The 18,480-nt window shown below is 50.5% G+C and overlaps 3 protein-coding genes and 1 pseudogene across 3 annotated transcripts; 3 read left to right on the forward strand and 1 right to left on the reverse strand.

Annotated features, from left to right (window-relative positions):
- Nucleotides 1-4,635: 4,635 nt before the first annotated feature.
- LOC142729738 (U2 spliceosomal RNA) lies at nucleotides 4,636-4,737 on the reverse strand (annotated as a pseudogene).
- A 10,148-nt stretch (nucleotides 4,738-14,885) lies between these two features.
- On the forward strand, nucleotides 14,886-15,561 carry LOC142729714 (histone H1A-like). Its single transcript, XM_075849298.1, has one exon. It carries the CDS (start codon nucleotides 14,909-14,911, stop codon nucleotides 15,539-15,541), a length of 633 nt encoding a protein of 210 aa, XP_075705413.1. The 5' UTR covers nucleotides 14,886-14,908; the 3' UTR covers nucleotides 15,542-15,561.
- An 880-nt stretch (nucleotides 15,562-16,441) lies between these two features.
- Nucleotides 16,442-16,861, forward strand: LOC142729737 (histone H3-like; the record flags this gene model as incomplete). Its single annotated transcript, XM_075849319.1, has 1 exon — nucleotides 16,442-16,861. A coding segment is annotated over one exon (420 nt), but the record flags the coding sequence as incomplete, so codon positions are not given.
- Nucleotides 16,862-17,903: 1,042 nt separating this feature from the next.
- LOC142729715 (histone H4) lies at nucleotides 17,904-18,215 on the forward strand. Its single transcript, XM_075849299.1, has one exon. The coding sequence runs from the start codon at nucleotides 17,904-17,906 to the stop codon at nucleotides 18,213-18,215; it is 312 nt and encodes a 103-aa protein (XP_075705414.1).
- Nucleotides 18,216-18,480: the final 265 nt, after the last annotated feature.

Below are 18,480 nucleotides of genomic sequence, written 5' to 3' on the forward strand. Positions count from 1 at the left end.
AGTTGATGCTCCCTCACAAACCGGACAACATCCCCGTAGAACCAGGGAGCGTGCCAGTTGTAAGGGAAGGAGCTGTCCCACTTGTCCCAGCCAAAACCTCGCCAGAGGGGAAGGAGGAAGTAGCGGGACATGGCCTTGCCCGCAGAGCCGTTTGCTGTCTTCAGAGTCCTACGAACACAGTCACATGCAAAAGCGATCCGCAGCAGAGTGGGAATGTCGGGTATACCCTTCCCACCTTTGCGGGGCTCCTTGTACATAACAGTCCGCTTTACTCTGTCCATTTTCGAGCCCCAGATGAAGCGAAACACAGTCCTGGTAATGGCCCTCGAGACGGTGGCAAGAGGGGGCCATGCCTGTGCAGTGTATTGTAGCACAGGCAAGACTTCGTTACGCAGGACCATTGCTTTGCCCTCAATAGTGAGTTGTCTGAGGCTCCACAGTCCGATCCTTTGGTTGACTTTGGCCAAGCGTTCTTCCCACGACTTTAGGGCTGCACCTTCCTTACCGAACCAGACTCCCAGAATTTTGATGAAGTCCGGCTTGATAGTAAACGGGAAGGAGGTAGGAGAAGGCAGGTACCACTTTCCGAAGAGCATGGCTTCCGACTTCCCGCAGTTGACTTTTGCCCCTGAAGCGCGTCCGAACTCCTCACAGGTCTGGACGAGTGCAGTCACCGAACTCTGGTCAGCGCAGAAGACGGTCACGTCGTCCATGTACAGCGAGCATTTGACCTCGAAGTGTCCTGGACCTGGTGCGGTGATCCCTCTGATCTCTCCATTCTGCCGGATAGCCTCTGCGAAGAGCTCTATAACACAAACAAAAAGGAGAGGTGAAAGAGGACAGCCTTGTCTAACCCCCGACGATACAGGAAAGGGGTCAGTCTTCCAGCCGTTCACCAGCACCGAGCTGTAAATGTCGCAATACATCAGGTTAACATACAAACAGAACAACCTGCCAAGCCGCAGCCTACGCAGAGCCTTACCCATGAATTCGTGAGAGACCCGGTCAAAAGCCTTCTCCTGATCCAGACTGACCAGGGCCGCGTGTGTACGGCGGCTTTGCATGTAATGCACCGTGTCCCTCACCAGGGCAAGACTGTCGGCCACCCTACTGCCAGGAATGCCGCAGGTTTGGTCCGATCCGATGATCTGTCCGATGACAACCTTCAGTCTGTTGGTCAATACTTTGGCGAGGATCTTGTAGTCCACGTTCAGGAGAGAGATGGGACGCCAGTTTTTCAGGTCACATCTCTCCCCCTTCCGCTTATACAAGATCGTGATCATGCCTTCTCTCAAGGACGGTGGCATTCTACCCTCCACCACCATCTCCTCATAGAGCTCCAGTAGGTCCGGACAGATCAAGTCCCCCAGCGCTACATAGAGCTCTGCTGGGAGACCATCACTGCCCGGGGTCCTGCCGGGTCTGAAGGATTTAGCGGCAGAGAGCAGTTCCTCCACCATCAGGGGTACATCCATAGCCTCCGTACCTGCAGGATCAAGATGATTAGTGATACCTGACAGGAATTTATCGGCGGCTTCGGGGTCAGTGGTTTTCCGGGAGTAGAGGCTTCGGTAGTAGTCTGTGACGACTCCCATCACCTCCTTCTTCCCAGAATGCATGTTTCCGGTCTCATCTCGGAGTTCCTTCAGGGGCGTGTGGCCGGCATGGAGTTTCCTGAAAAAGAACGAGTTACATTTCTCACCCTTCTCCAGGTTCTCCACCTTGGAACGAAAGACAATTCGCTTGGATTCCTCCTCAAAGTGCCTTTTCAGGCCCTTTTTGGCTTCCTCCAGCTCCTTCCTGACGTCCCAGCCGCATTGAAGGAGGTCTTGCAGGGATCGCAGCTGACGCTGCATCTCTCTGAAGTCTCTCTTCCTCTCACACGCCTGTTGACGACTTTTTGCCTGAAAGAAACAACGAAATTCAACTTTAACATATTCCCACCAGTCACAGGTTTTGTCAAAGAAAACTTTATCATTCCTCCAAACAATATAGGCGTCTCTAAGTTCCGCCAGTACCTCCTCTCTTTCCAGCAGGGCACAATTCAGCTTCCAGGAGCCAGGGCCGGGAGGAAAACCGTGGCCGATGGCACCCTGGAAGAGAATGGCCCTGTGGTCAGAGAAGAAGCAGGGGACCATGGAGTGCCCATGCTGCTTGACTGCCCGGGAGGTGAACACAAAGTCAATCCGAGAACGAAGTGAGCCATCGGGTCGGCTCCATGAATAGTTCACAGAGCCGATCCCCATGGAGCCCACCACGTCCTGCAAGGATGCTTCGGTTACCATCTCGATAAGCAGTTTGGAACTGACATCCAGCTTGATTGAAGTGCCGGAACTTCGTCCATCCTCTTCGATGGGGCAGTTGAAGTCCCCGGCCATCACCACTGCCCTAGTGGTGGCGAGCTGGGTCCGCAGGGTCTGGAATAGTTCCAGGCGCTCAGCCTTCATAGGGGGAGCGTACACGTTGATGAGCCTAATCGGCTCTCCCGCCCAGGAACCGTCTACGACCAACAAGCGGCCGCAGACGAGCTCCTGGACAGAGTCAACAGTAAATACGCTTCCCCTAATCAGGATGGCAACCCCTGCAGACTTACAGTCGCCCCCACCAGACCAGTAGGACGGGCCATGGGTCCACTGCCTGGCCAGATGATGGTATGACCTGGAAGAGGGGAGAGTACATTCCTGCAGCATAAATACATCACTCGACTGCTTGGAAAGAAAAGTTAGCACCATCTGACATCTAGTCCTATCTCTAACACTCCTCACATTGAGGCTAAAGATGTTAAGTTTAGCAGCCATGGGGGAGAATAAAGAAGGTCAGTGCAAACGATACACCTTAGTTACCAGTCCGGTCGGGCGGATCCTCCTCTCTGGAGCCTGGCGGGTCCGGAAGATCCAGCAGGCCCTCTGACAAAAATTGTTCCAGGATTGTAGCCACCTGGATGTCTGTTGTGAAGTCGATGACCTCAGGTTCAGACACGAGTTCCTCCACCATCTGCTCCATTTCCTCCTGCTGCGCAAGGGAATCTTCGCAGATTTCCACGACTTGTCGCTTTGAGGACTCAGCAGCTGGGCTGTCCCTCACCTTTCTCTTCCTCTGGATGGCACCTGAGGAGACAAGAGGGGGAAAATCCTCCAGGGAGAGGACTCCAGCAGCTGGAGGGGAAGATGTTAGTGCTGCTGGAGCTGGGGAGAAGGGAGGCTGGGTTGGGAGAGGTGCAGGTGACAGGACCACTGAGATGGGTGGGTAGGAGAAGGTGAGAGCCTCAGTGGGGGTGACAGGGGTTGGGGACGGGGGGGTGGGGAGGGCCGGGCGAGGGAGGGTGGGAAGGGTAGGGCGAGGGAGGGCCGGGAGAGGGGGGGGGAGGGACTGTCGTCTTCTTACCATCCTTCTTTTTCCCGGTCTTCTGTGCCGCTGGAGCTCTGGCTGGGGCGGGGTTCCCTCTGGCTGGAGCTTTTGCTGCTACAGTTGCCCAGGATCGATCCCTCTTCGGGCAGTCCTTGTAAGAGTGGGCTGCTTGTCCGCAGAGGTTGCACATTGTCCGTTTCGGGCAGTCTTTGGTCTCGTGTCCTGTTACCCGGCAGTTCTTGCAGGCGTCCTCCTTGCAGTCCTTCACCGAATGACCCTTCTTGCTGCATCTCCTGCAGATCTGCGGCATGTCCGGGTAATAGATGAGGCCGTAGGAGTTGCCCAGCGAGAATGACTGGGGCAGGTGCTGGAGGCCGTCTTCCGCGCTCGAATCCTTGTTCAGTCGGACGATTACCGACCACTTGCCAGTCCAGAAGCCGAGTCCGTTCAGGATGTGGGTGGGTTCCCTCACCACTGTGCAGAACCGCTTCAGGAGCGTGGTGATGTCTTTGCCGGGGGTGTGTGGGTTCCGCATTGAGACCGTCACCCGCCTTTCCTCTCTTTGGACAGGGCAGTTGCCCACAAAGCGAGAGAAAGGGGATTCAGGCCTCGCCGCTTTCACCATCTCCCAGTACCTTCTGCAGATGTTGATCGAAGCGAAGGTCACGAAGAACATCCCGGTCATGAAGGCCTGGATGCTGATGGTCTCCGGCTTAGCGAAGCCCTGGTCCAGGAGCATCTTCTGGCAGAACACTTCTTCCGTCATGTCCGGCACTCTCCCGTCCACCTCCTTCAGCTTCAGGGCCACCGTCTGCTTCATCCAGGGCTCCAGGGTTGGAGCAGCCTGGTTCGGCTTCCTGGTGGCCTGTTGGCTTGAGGAGGCTTCAGGAGGAGATGTCCTGGCCTGGGCCGGCTCACCTGGTCCATCAGCCTTCTCCTTCTGGGTGGCAGGGTTGCTGGTTGAGGCCATGGCTTCTTCCAGCTGTTCCTGTCGCTTGGGGAGGATCTTCGATAGCTCTTTCCCGAAGGGGGCGGAGCTATGCAAATCTTCTCCTTGCTGGCCGAGGTTCTTCCACGAAATTTCTTCCGCAGCGGTTCCTCGTCGAGCTTCTTCTGCGGCCGAGCTTCTCCGAAGGTCTCTGTCGCAGTTCTCCTTCTTCTTCCCGGCAGCGATCTCCCGGAGCTTCTTCCCCGATGGCGGCTTCTCCCTTCTGGATCGTCGTCTTCGCTGGTTCTTCTCCGCAGTTCGTCGCCGGCTTCGTCTGGAACGCTCTTGGATCGCTAAGCTAGTGTTTATAGCCCCCAGTGGTTCTCCGAGCTATCTATCCTTACAAGGACTGATAAGAACAGATACTACACTTGATCTTAGCCAAAAGGCCGAGAAGGGCTCAGGCATGATAACACACTGCGATCTGCTCACAACTGAGATAATGGAATGCTTCACCCTCCCACCGCTGCTGTATTTATACACGGGCTATGCAAATGAGCATCGTCATAAGCCACTCCCAGTGCAGCTAATTGGTGGTTCCCACGAGTCTGTTCTCTGTTGGTGGATTTAAATCTATCCGATCACAGGAGCTGGTGAGCGGTGCAGTAGTTAACTACTGCCTCGGGTAGATGGTGGCGCAGTCCTCATTGATGCACTAACTATACTGTACAGAACACATTAATAGTACAACTACTCCAGTGATTCGTGTTCATGATCTACAACTTGCCCCCGACTACATAGTGTCTTAAATTCTATCTTCCAGTCTCAAGAGCTTTGTCACAATTCGGTCCCCCTGAAGTATAACCACCATCATCCCAGGTGTTTAGGTAAGATTCCATCCCCGCGTCATGTACGGATAAGAGCAGTTCCTAAACTACAAAGGAGAAGTCCTACGAGGGGTCTGCGGCAATGCTTTATATATACAGGAGACGCTATTAGGGTAACAAACCCTTCCTCTCAAGGACTCTTATTGCTTCTAATTCTGCCCTGGTGTACACCACCAACTAAATGTGAACAAATGAAAAAGAGAGGGGAAGAGAAGGGCAAGAAGCACACGGATCAAAGGATCTCTTGAATTAAGAAAAAATATCGATCAATAAAACAACGAGCTTAGAGGTATATTCTACCTAACAGGGAAGGGGTGAACGGTCCCTGTGTAGAGAACACCCCATTTAATGAACAAATCCCATTCAGCATTGTGACTTATCGTAGATGAAGGGGAATAAAAGGGAAAGGTACATAAATCAAATATCAAAAGTGGGGGCATAAAGGGGACAAACTGGGCTGTAATGTTCGTCTCCCTCAAGTACCGCACTATTGGAGATCTGATATTAGATGTTACTCCTGAATAGAGCTGCATCAATTTGTCCTTTTCATTCTCTGAATGCGTCTCAGTAAATGTCTGCAGGCAACTTCATGCGTTAGTGGGATGAGGTCAGTCCTAAGTATAGACAACGCACAGTGTTAGTACGAAGTAGAAATAGGTGCATTCTGTTTCCTGTCATTGTATTGCCAGCAGCGCGATTATACCAGCAGTCTGGCAAAGTGACATACAAGACAATGCAAGTCCATACTTATGTGGAACTTGGTGCTACAAATTGGTAGTTTGTTTTGAAAATCTCGTAACATTTGTAGCAATGAGAGCAGCTTGGAAAACACGGCCCCGCCAACATTGGGTTTTGCTCTTGAAAAATGCCGTATCAGCTGCATCAGTTTTGTCCTTTTTCATTCATTGAATGCGTCTCACTAAACGTTGCTCTGCAAGAAACTGCACGCATTACTGTAATAAAGTGAGTCCTATATAGGGACAGCAGACAGATTCATTATTAGTACTAGAGGTTAATAGATTTATTGCCAGCAGCCTTATCTCATTCTGCCGGACGGCTGGGATTAATATGAGCCGAGCCGATACGTGTGTCAAAGTTGGTCCCAGTAACAGATTTATTGTTTGTTGTAAGAATCTCGTAACATTAGTAGCAGTGACAGCAGCTAAGAAAACACTGGCCCTCTCTCCAAGGATTGCGGAAAGCACGTTGCCCAGCAGCAAGCTGGACGCCGAAGAAGCAACACCGCAAGTCAGCTGTTTGATCCACTGCTCGTGCGCTTATACAGCGCTATGAGCAACTGAGCGGATATTCAGCGGTGAGTTTCTGCCACTCGTGTACGTGCAGGCATCGGCACAAACGGCGTCCGGCAGCGCCGCTACGAGGATGTGTTTTCCTGCCTGAGTACCTTACTGCTACACTTGCTGGCGAGTGATCCTCTTTCCCTTCAGATTAACATTCCCTGGTCTAAGACCCAATTCAGTCAGCTGCTTCTAGGACGCTATTAGGGGACACACTGCAGTCCACATATCTGGCTCCTCACTGGAATACCGACGTGATACTGAAGCCCCTACCCCCGTGTATATAGAAGTAGAAGATCACTGCCTGTAATAAGAAGGAACAGGTACAAAATGGCTGTAATATTAAGGAACAGGGACATAATGCCTGTAAAGATGAAGGAACAGGGTCATAATGGCTGTAAGATGAAGGAACAGGGACATAATGTCGGTGATATGAAGGAATACGGACGTAATTCCGGTAAGATGAGGGAGCAGGGACATAATGCCGGTAATATTAAGGGACAGGGACATAATGCCTGTAAGATGAGGGAACAGGGACATAATGCCGGTAATATGAAGGAACAGGGACATAATGCCTGTAATAAGAAGGAACAGGTACAAAATGCCTGTAATATAAAGGAACAGGGACATAATGCCTGTAAGATGAAGGAACAAGGACATAATGCCGGTAATATGAAGGAACAGGGAAATAATGCTTGTAAGATGAGGGAACAGGGACATAATGCCTGTAATATGAAGGAACAGGGACGTAATGCCGGTAATATGAAGGAACAGGGACGTAATGCCGATAATATGAAGGAACAGGGACGTAATGCCGGTAATATGAAGGAATAGGGACATAATGCCTGTAAGATGAGGGAACAGGGACATAATGCCGGTAAGATGAGGGAACAGGGACATAATGCCGGTAATATGAAGGGACACGGATATAATGCCTGCAATATGAAGGAACAAGGACATAATGCCTGTAATATGAAGGAACAGGGACATAATGCCTGTAAGATGAGGGAACAGGGACATAATGCCGGTAATATGAGGGAACAGGGACATTATGCCGTGTCCCTGTCTCCTGACCGCCTCTTGGCAATCGGCTGTCCCTGACTCATGTCCGTCTCTCTGCACTTGGCTGTTCCTAGTTGCTAGTCTGTTCCGGGTTATTGTATTACAGGTGGAGCAGACTATAGTTGCTAGTCTGTTCTGGGTTATTGTAATACAAACTTTGTTGTTTCTTTTTTTTGGTGCAAGGTTATTGTAGCCGCAAACTCTAGTGTGTTTAGTCGTTATTGTAATTGCCTGGTTATTGGAGGAGCAGTCTCTGGTTTCTTCTACACACTGTAATAGAATAGGGACATAATGCGGTAATAGGAGGGAACAGGGACATAATGCCGGTAATAAGTAGGAACAGGGACATAATGCCGGTAAAAGGAAGGAACAGGGACATAATGCCGGTAAGATGAGTGAATAGGGACAAAATGCCGTTAAGATGAGGGAACAAGGACATAATGCCTGTAATATGAAGGAACAAGGACATAATGCCGGTAATTTGAAGAAATAGGGACGTAATTCCGGTAATATGAAGGAGCAGGGACGTAATGCCGGTAATATGAGGGAACAGGGACATAATGTCTGTAATATGAGGGAACAGGGACATAATGCCGGTAATATGAGGGAACAGGGACATTATGCCATGTCCCTGTCTCCTGACCGCCTCTTGGCAATCGGCTGTCCCTGACTCATGTCCGTCTCTCTGCACTTGGCTGTTCCTGTCTCCTGACCCACTCTCTGCCCTCGGCTGTCCCTGGCTCCTGACCGTCTCTCTGCACTCGGCTATCCCTGGCTCCTGACGGTCTCTCTGCACTCGACTGTCCCTGGCTCCTGATCGTCTCTCTATACTCGGCTTTCCCTGACTCCTGACAGTCTCTCTATACTCGGCTGTCCCTGACTCCTGACCATCTCTCTATACTTGTCTGTCCCTGGCTCCTGGCCGTCTCTCTGCACTCGGCTGTCCCTGGCTTCTGACCGTCTCTCTGTTTCCGGCTGTCCCTGTCTGCTGACGGTCTCTCTGCACTCGGCTGTCCCTGGCTCCTGACGGTCTCTCTGCACTCGACTGTCCCTGGCTCCTGATCGTCTCTCTATACTCGGCTTTCCCTGACTCCTGACAGTCTCTCTATACTCGGCTGTCCCTGACTCCTGACCATCTCTCTATACTTGGCTGTCCCGGACTCCTGACCGTTTCTCTGCACTTGGCTGTCCCAGGCTCCTGACCGTCTGTCTATACTCGGCTGTCCCTGACTCCTGATCGTCTCTCTATACTCGGCTGTCCCGGAATCCTGACCGTTTCTCTGCACTTGGCTGTCCCAGGCTCCTGACCGTCTCTCTATACTCGGCTGTCCCTGACTCCTGACAGTCTCTCTGCAGTCGGCTATCCCTGTCTCCTGACCGTCTCTCTGCACTCGGCTGTCCCTGACTCCTGACCGTCTCTCTGCACTCGGCTGTCCCGGACTCCTGATCGTCTCTCTATACTCGTCTTTCCCTGACTCCTGACAGTCTCTCTATACTCGGCTGTCCCTGACTCCTGACCATCTCTCTATACTTGGCTGTCCCTGGCTCCTGACCGTCTCTCTGCACTCGGCTGTCCCTGACTCCTGACCGTCTCTCTGCACTCGGCTGTCCCGGACTCCTGACCGTTTCTCTGCACTTGGCTGTCCCAGGCTCCTGACCGTGTCTCTATACTCGACTGTCCCTGACTCCTGACAGTCTCTCTGCACTCGGCTGTCCCTGGCTACTGACCGTCTCTCTGTTTCCGGCTGTCCCTGGCTACTGACCGTCTCTCTGCACTTGGCTGTACTTGGCTACTGACCGTCTCTCTGCTCTCAGCTGTCCCTGGCTCCTGACCGTCTCTCTGCACTCGGCAGTCCCTGTCTCCTGACCGTATCTCTGCACTCGGCTGTCCCTGGCTACTGACCGTCTCTCTGCACTCGGCTGTCCCTGTCTCCTGACCGTCTCTCTGCACTCGGCTGTCCCAGGCTCCTGACCGTCTGTCTATACTCGGCTGTCCCTGACTCCTGATCGTCTCTCTATACTCGGCTGTCCCGGACTCCTGACCGTTTCTCTGCACTTGGCTGTCCCAGGCTCCTGACCGTCTCTCTATACTCTGCTGTCCCTGACTCCTGACAGTCTCTCTGCAGTCGGCTTTCCCTGTCTCCTGACCGTCTCTCTGCACTCGGCTGTCCCTGACTCCTGACCGTCTCTCTGCACTCGGCTGTCCCGGACTCCTGATCGTCTCTCTATACTCGGCTTTCCCTGACTCCTGACCGTCTCTCTGCACTCGGCTGTCCCTGTCTCCTGACCGTCTCTCTGCACTCGGCTGTCCCTGGCTACTGACCGTCTCTCTGATTCCGGCTGTCCCTGTCCTGTACTATATGTGCTGGGACTTGGTTTCTTGTAATACAGGTGGAGCGTACTCTAATGTCTTGTCTGTTACAGTACACTAGTATCTGTTCCATCTGTAATACATCAATACGTATGTGCTGGGTTTTATTTATACAGGTGAAGTAGACTCTGGTGTCTATTCTGTGCGGGTTTATTGTATTACATGTGAATCAAACTATAGTTGCTTGTCTTTTCCGGATTATTATAATACAGGTGGAGCAGACTATAGCTTCTTGTCTGTGCCGGGTAATTGTATTGCAGGTGAAGTAGACTATAGTTGCTAGTCTGTTCCGGGTTATTGTAATACAGGTGGAGCAGACTATAGCTTCTTGTCTGTGCCGGGATATTGTATTACAGGTGAAGTAGACTAGAGTTGCTAGTCTGTTCTGGGTTATTGTATTGCAGGTGGAGCAGACTATAGTTGCTAGTCTGTTCTGGGTTATTGTAATACAAACTTTGTTGTTTCTTTTTTTTGGTGCAAGGTTATTGTAGCCGCAAACTCTAGTGTGTTTAGTCGTTATTGTAATTGCCTGGTTATTGGAGGAGCAGTCTCTGGTTTCTTCTACACACTGTAATAGAATAGGGACATAATGCGGTAATAGGAGGGAACAGGGACATAATGCCGGTAATAAGTAGGAACAGGGACATAATGCCGGTAAAAGGAAGGAACAGGGACATAATGCCGGTAAGATGAGTGAATAGGGACAAAATGCCGTTAAGATGAGGGAACAAGGACATAATGCCTGTAATATGAAGGAACAAGGACATAATGCCGGTAATTTGAAGAAATAGGGACGTAATTCCGGTAATATGAAGGAGCAGGGACGTAATGCCGGTAATATGAGGGAACAGGGACATAATGTCTGTAATATGAGGGAACAGGGACATAAAGCCGGTAATATGAAGGAACAGGGACATGTCCCTGTTTCCTCATCTTACAGGCATTATATCCCTGTTCCTTCATATTACCGGGTTTATGTCCCTGTTCCCTCATATTACAGACATTATATTACCGGCATTATGTCCCAGTACCCTCCTAGAGGAGATATAATGCCAGTAATATGAGGGAACAGGGACATTATGCCGGTAATATGAGAGAACAGGGACATAATGCCGTTATTATGAAGGAACAGGGACATCATGCCTGTAAGATGAGGGAACAGGGAGATAATGCCTGTAATATGAAGGAACAGGGACATAATGCCGGTAATATGATGGAACAGGGAGATAATGCCTGTAATATGAAGGAACAGGGACATAATGCCGGTAATATGATGGAACAGGGACATAATACCTGTAATATGAAGGAACAGGGACATAATGCCTGTAATATGAAGGAACAGGGACATAATGCCTTTTAATATGAAGGAATAGGGACATAATGCCTGTTATATGAAGGAACAGGGAGGTAATGCCGATAATATGAAGGAACAGGGGTATAATGCCGGTAAGATGAGGGAACAGGGACATTATGTCCTTGTACTTTCATATTACCGGCATGATGTCGGTAAGATGAAGGAACAGGGACATAATGCCGGTAAGATGAGGGAACAGGGACATAATGCCGGTAAGATGAGGGAACAGTGATGTAATGCCGATAATATGAAGAAACCGGGACGTAATTCCGGTCGAAGTAACAGGGACGTAATGCCGATAATATGAAGGAACAGGGACATAATGCCGGTAAGATGAAAGAACAGGCACATAATTTCGGTTTAGATGAGGGAACAGGGACATAATGTCGGTAAGATGAAGTAACAGGGACATAATGCCTGTAATATGAAGGAACAAGGACATAATACCGGTAATATGAAAGAACAATGACATAATGCCGGTAATATGAAGGAACAGGGACAAAATGCCTGTAATATGAAGGAACAGGGACATAATGTTGGTAATTTTAGGGAACAGGGACATGTCCCTGTTTCCTCATCTTACAGCATTATATCCCTGTTCCTTCATATAACCGGCTTTATGTCCCTGTTTCTTCATATTACAGGCATTTTGTCCCTGTACCTTCATATTACCGGCATTATGTCCATTTTTCCTCCTACATATGGCATAATGCCTGTAATATGAGGGAAAAGGGACATAAAGCCTGTAATATGAAGGAATAGGGACGTAATGCCGGTAATATGAAGGAACAGGGACATAATGCCTGTAATATGAAGGAACAGGAATATAATGCTGCTAATATGAAGGAACAGGGACGTAACGCCAATAATATGAAGGAACAGGGACATAATGCTCGAAGATGAGGGAACAGGGACATATTACCGGCATTATGTCCCTGTGCCCTCCTACACTGGACATAATGCCAGTAATATGAGGGGACAGGGACATTATGCCGGTAATATGAGAGGACATTGAAATAATGCCTGTAATTTGAACAAACAGGGACATAAAGGCTGTAATATGAAGGATCAGGGACGTAATGCCGGTAAGATGAAGGAACAGGGAGGTAATGCCGGTAAAATGAGGAAACAGGGACATAATGCCGGTAATATGAAAGTACAAGGACATAATGTCGGTAAGATGAGGGAACAGGGACAAAATGCCGGTAAGATGAGGGAACAGGGACGTAATGCCGATAATATAAAGGAGGCGGGACGTAATGTCGGTAATATGAAGAAACAGGGACGTAATGCCGGTAATATGAAGGAATAAAGATATAATGCCGGTAAGATGAAGGAACAGACACATAATGTCGGTTCAGATGAGGGAACAGGGACATAATGCCGGTAATATGAAGAAACAGGGACATAATGCCTGTCTCGAAGGAACAGGGATATAATGCTACTAATATGAAGGAACAGGGACGTAACGCCAGTAATATGAAGAAACAGGGACATAATGCTTTGAAGAAGAGGGAACAGGGACATATTACCGGCATTATGTCCCTGTGCCCTCCTACACTGGACATAATGCCAGTAATATGAGGGGACAGGGACATAATGCCGGTAAGATGAGGGAGCAGGGACAAAATGCCGGTAAGATGAGGGAACAGGGACGTAATGCCAATATTATGAAGGAATAGAGATATAATTCCGGTAAGATAAAGGCACATAATGCCGGTTCAGATGAGGGAACAGGGACATAATGCCTGTAATATGAAGGAACAGGGACATAATACCGGTAACATGAAAGAACAAGGACATAATGCCGGTAATATGAAGGAACAGGGACAAAATGCCTGTAATATGAAGGAACAGGGACATAATGCCGGTAATATGAAGGAACAGGGACATAATGCCGGTAATATGAAGGAACAGGGAAATAATGCCGGTAATTAGAAGGAACAGGGAGATAATGGCAGTAAGATGAGGGAACAGGGACATAATGTCTGTAAAATGAGGAAGCAGGGACATAAAGCTGGTAATATGAAGGAACAGGGACATAATGCCTGTAAGATGAGGAAACAGGGACATTATGCCGGTACTATGAGTGAACAGGGACATAATGCCGGTATTATGAAGGAACAGGGACATAATGCCGGTATTATGAAGGAACAGGGACATCATGCCTGTAAGATGAGGGAACAGGGACATAATGCCTGTAATATGAGGGAACAGGGGCATAAAGCCGGTAATATGAAGGAATATTGACATGAAGCCTGTAATATGAAGGATCAGGGACATAATGCCTGTAATATGAGGGAACAGGGACATAAACCCTGTAATATGAAGGAACAGGGACATGAAGCCTGTAATATGAAGGATCATAATGCCTGTAATATGAAGGAACAGGGACATAATGCCTGTAATATGAGGGAACAGGGGCATAATGCCTGGTAGATGAGGGAATAGGGACATAAAGACGGTAATATGAAGGAACAGGGACATAAAGCCTGTAATTTGAAGGAACAGGGACATAATGCCTGTAATATGAGGGAACAGTGGCATAATGCCTGGTAGATGAGGGAACAGGGACATAAAGCCGGTAATATGAAGGAACAGGGACATAATGCCTCGAAGATGAGGGAACAGGGACATATTACCGGCATTGTGTCCCTGTACCCTCCTGCAGGAGACATATTGGCCGTAATATGAGGGGACAGGGACAATACTACGGTGTCTTGTCTTTTGCCGGCTTAATGTAGTACGAGAGGAACTCACAGTGTCTGTTCCCGCCTCTGTGCTAGGTTATAGTTATACAGGTGGAGAAGTCTCTAGTGTCCTGTCTGTGTCCGGGTAATGTACTGCTGGAGGAGCAGGTTTTGGGGTCTGGCCTGTGTCAGGTTATTTTAGTAAAGGAGGAGCAGACTTGTGCCTTTTATGTGCTGGGAAGTTGTAATACAGGTGGAGCAGACGCTGGTGTCTTGCCTGTGACGACTTATTGTAACATAGGTAGAGCAAACTCTGGTGTTTCCTCTGTGCTGGGTTATTGTAACACAGGTGGAGCAGTTTCTGGTGTCTCCTCTGTGCCAAGTTACAGTAAGACAGGCGGAAGACACTCCGACATCGCGTCTGTGCCGGGTTACCCTTCTGGGCTCTCTGCAGCTCCAGGTCGCCCCCGCATCGGACAATCAGCTTCCCGCACGTTAGACATTGTGGTAAAGAACCCTGTGATAGTGACAAGTGCCGGGAATAGAAGGAACGAGCTCCCGCAAACACATTTATCTTGTCCGATCACAGCGACGTGCAGATCGGCAGAACTATGGCAGAGATCCCGGGGCCTCCTCCCGGCTCCTTCCCAGCATCTCTGCCATTGAAGGCTAGAAATGAGTAGGGAGAATGTCAGGGAGGGGGAAGTCACGTAGAGAGCCCGCTCGCCCGGCCGCTTCTAGTCGGTAAAGGGCTCTTATCCCGGGCAGGGAAGCACAAGGGGAGAGCGGAGCTTCACTCCTGTCAGATGAGGAAAGGAAGGACATGTGATCAGTGTCAGCCAATAGACGCTCAGGACAATCGCAGCCAATCACCGAGCAGCCGCTGTACATATAAGAGGCGCCCCCCAGCTCTGTTCTCAGTGTTTTTCCCTCGCAGAATAATTGTTTTAGTGGATTCCCGTGTTATACGATGGCAGAGACCGCACCAACCGCCGCTGTTCCTCCCACCGAGCCGGCCGCCAAATCCAAGAAGCAGCCGAAAAAACCTGCAGCAGGGGGCGCCAAGAAATCTTCCGGTCCCAGCGTGTCCGAGCTCATCGTGAAAGCCGTGTCCGCCTCCAAAGAGCGCAGTGGGGTGTCTCTGGCCGCCCTGAAGAAGGCTCTGGCTGCTGGAGGATACGATGTAGACAAGAACAACAGCCGCCTGAAGATGGCGCTCAAGACTCTGGTGACCAAGGAAACCCTTCTCCAGGTGAAAGGCAGCGGCGCCTCCGGCTCCTTCAAGCTGAACAAGAAGCAACTGGAGACTAAGGACAAAGCGGTCAAGAAGAAGCCGGCGGCTGCTGCCAAATCCCCGAAGAAGACTCCGGCCAAGAGCCTGACAAAGGCCAAGAGGCCTGCCGCTGCCAAGAAGGTGGCGAAGAGCCCCAAGAAGCCAAAACCTGCCCCCAAGAAAATAACAAAGAGCCCAGCAAAGAAGGCGGCCAAGCCCAAAGCTGCCAAGAGTCCGGCTAAGAAAGCTGCCAAGAGTCCGGCTAAGAAAGCTGCCAAGAGTCCGGCTAAGAAGGCGTCTAAGTCCAGGAAGACCGTGACGAAGAAATAACCGAGAGCCGCCCGTTTCTTGTCCCACAAAGGCTCTTTTCAGAGCCACCACCTTCTCCCCGGCAGAGCTGTATGATCACTGGCCGCTGTTTCCTCCGGTACAGACAGCAGCGCGATCCTGAGATAAAGGAGGCGCCATCATCGCGTGTGCACGGAGGAGCTTCATGTCCCTGTTACTCTATGACAAGTGTCATTTCTGGTCATTGCGCTGGACGCCATAGCTGCTGTATCCGGACCTCCACAGTGTCCGTCCCGTCACTATGGTGTAACATCCAGGCAGAGTTTATCAGGTCACAGTCCACCAGGTGTAATGTGGAAATAAGGACCGGGGCAGCAATAGACTTGTAGCTTACAGCTCAGGATCCACCTGAAGGAGGCCGATGGATTACACTCTCTCCGGTGTAAATAGAGCACAATGTCCCCTGCTCCTCATTACACGTGGTGGATGGTGACCCTTATATGCTGCCTCTGGATGTGGGGCACAGTGTCCTGTGTAAGGATGGGGTGGGGGATTGTCCCTTTGTGTAATCTATAAAACTACTGCAGCGGGGGATGATGGGGAAGTTGTCTCTTATATAACGCTGTGTACGTGATCTGCGGACATGGAAATACAGTGAGCTGTTACTGATGATAACTAATTCGCAGAGAGCTGGAGAAATGATCTTATTAACGCCCCCTGCTGTACAAGCTGCGTCTGGACATCATGTAAACCGGTGTCCGCCTCTTCGGAACGGTGATTGGTCGTGAATATCACATTTGCTTTGTCGGTCGCATATTTTTTTTATGAAGAAGCCAATAGAATGTAGGGGTGTGCCTTTCATGGACCAATGAGGACACGCTCAAGTGTATAAATACTCTGCTCTTTCCTCTTCTCGTATCAGTCTACTAGTGTGCACGTTGATATAGAGCTATGGCCAGAACAAAGCAGACTGCGCGTAAATCCACCGGCGGGAAAGCGCCCCGCAAGCAGCTGGCTACTAAAGCTGCACGGAAGAGCGCTCCCGCTACCGGCGGAGTGAAGAAGCCTCATCGTTACCGCCCGGGCACAGTCGCTCTCCGTGAAATCCGCCGCTACCAGAAGTCCACCGAGCTTCTTATCCGTAAGCTGCCCTTCCAGCGCCTGGTGCGAGAGATCGCTCAGGACTTCAAGACCGATCTGCGCTTCCAGAGCTCAGCAGTCATGGCTCTGCAGGAGGCCAGCGAGGCTTATCTAGTCGGACTGTTTGAGGATACCAACCTGTGCGCCATCCACGCCAAGAGGGTCACCATCATGCCCAAAGACATTCAACTGGCCCGCAGGATTCGTGGGGAGAGGGCTTAGGTCTGAACCCGGCACCGACTACAACACAAAGGCTCTTTTCAGAGCCACCAAATCCTCCCTCAAACGAGCTGAATCCTTTTCCTCCGTTAATTCTACCGCGACTCTCCCGCTGGCTTCTCGGTGCTCTGCTATTAATATGTGGAGGTGCCATGTTAACCCTTTCAGTGCTTAGTTAGCGCCATTTACACTATAGCCAGTCCCCGTCTCTAGCACTCACGTTATCCGGCCCTTTCAGCAGTCCTGTCATGTGTTATGCCGGGTGTCTGCGCTGTATTCATCACCTCCCTCTCCGGCTGTATCGCAGTGATAACCCGCCCCACTCCTCACTGATGACTGCACATCGCTCTTCCTATAATAACCTCCGCTGCTGCTGCGAGGAATGACGCCGTTATGTGCAGCTAATGATCCACCGCTGACCAGTGTGTGCGGAGTCCTTGTTCCCTACTCCTTGTAAAGGCAAACCAGGCGCAGCGTGTAGGGTGGGGGAGCAGGTATTCTCCGCCCGGTGTGAACACAAGCGCAGGGGAATTCTACTCTTATTCTGTGAGGTCATGATCATCGGGTGTAGTCCTGGTCACCGTTGTAAATCAGAGATCTAAACGCATTAACACTGCCCGAGTCTTCTCCTCCCTATTCATTCTATAAAGCCGTTGTGGTGCTGGTGGCCTGAGGGGTGATCTGCGGGCACGCAAATCCTGAACCTGACGGCAGATAACGAGCAGCCGCCATACTAATCCAAGACGTCACGCTTGTTCCTTGTTTCCCTTAACATTACTCTTTAGATTTGGGGCAGATAGAGATTACACAGCAGTCGCGCTAGAAGCGGGAAAAGAGCGGCCGGTATTGTAAAATGAACGTGAAATTCAAAATCTGAGTTAAGCCAATCAAAAGGAGGGGGAGGGATTGGTAATGTGAATTCACTGAAAGAAACGCCCCGGAAGTGACATGTTTAACAGTTTTCTCTCTGGTCCGCCCAAGGTCTATATAAAGACGCGCCCCGCCGTTCTGGGTACAATATTTCTCTTTAGCTTCAGCTGACAGGATGTCTGGTCGTGGTAAAGGAGGAAAAGGTCTCGGAAAGGGCGGTGCTAAGCGGCACAGGAAGGTGCTCCGTGATAACATCCAGGGCATCACCAAGCCTGCAATCCGCCGTCTAGCTCGCAGGGGAGGCGTCAAACGCATCTCCGGTCTCATCTATGAAGAGACTCGCGGCGTGCTGAAGGTTTTCCTGGAGAACGTCATCCGTGACGCCGTCACCTACACCGAGCACGCCAAGAGGAAGACTGTCACCGCTATGGACGTGGTGTACGCGCTCAAGCGCCAGGGCCGCACTCTCTACGGCTTCGGAGGTTAATTCCGCTCCTGTTCTGCTCCATCTTACACAACACAAAAAAGGCTCTTCTCAGAGCCGCCACCTCCTCTATAGATCAGCTATGATGTCTGCTGGTGACCACTCGTGTATCTGAGCAGTGACCTTCTACTTCTATATACACGGGGGTAGGGGCTTCAGTATCACGTCGGTCTTCCAGTGAGGAGCCGGATATGTGGACCGCAGTGTGTCCCCTAATAACGTCCTAGAAGCAGCTGACTGAATTGGGTCTTAGACCAGGGAATGTTAA

Source organism: Rhinoderma darwinii, unplaced genomic scaffold, assembly GCF_050947455.1.
Source record: "Rhinoderma darwinii isolate aRhiDar2 unplaced genomic scaffold, aRhiDar2.hap1 Scaffold_733, whole genome shotgun sequence".
Classification (NCBI taxonomy): Eukaryota; Metazoa; Chordata; class Amphibia; order Anura; family Rhinodermatidae; genus Rhinoderma; species Rhinoderma darwinii.

Excerpts from the sequence above, each read along its gene's own strand:
- LOC142729714 (XM_075849298.1), top strand. The coding sequence starts at position 14,909 with ATGGCAGAGACCGCACCAACCGCCGCTGTTCCTCCCACCGAGCCGGCC.
- LOC142729715 (XM_075849299.1), top strand. The coding sequence starts at position 17,904 with ATGTCTGGTCGTGGTAAAGGAGGAAAAGGTCTCGGAAAGGGCGGTGCT.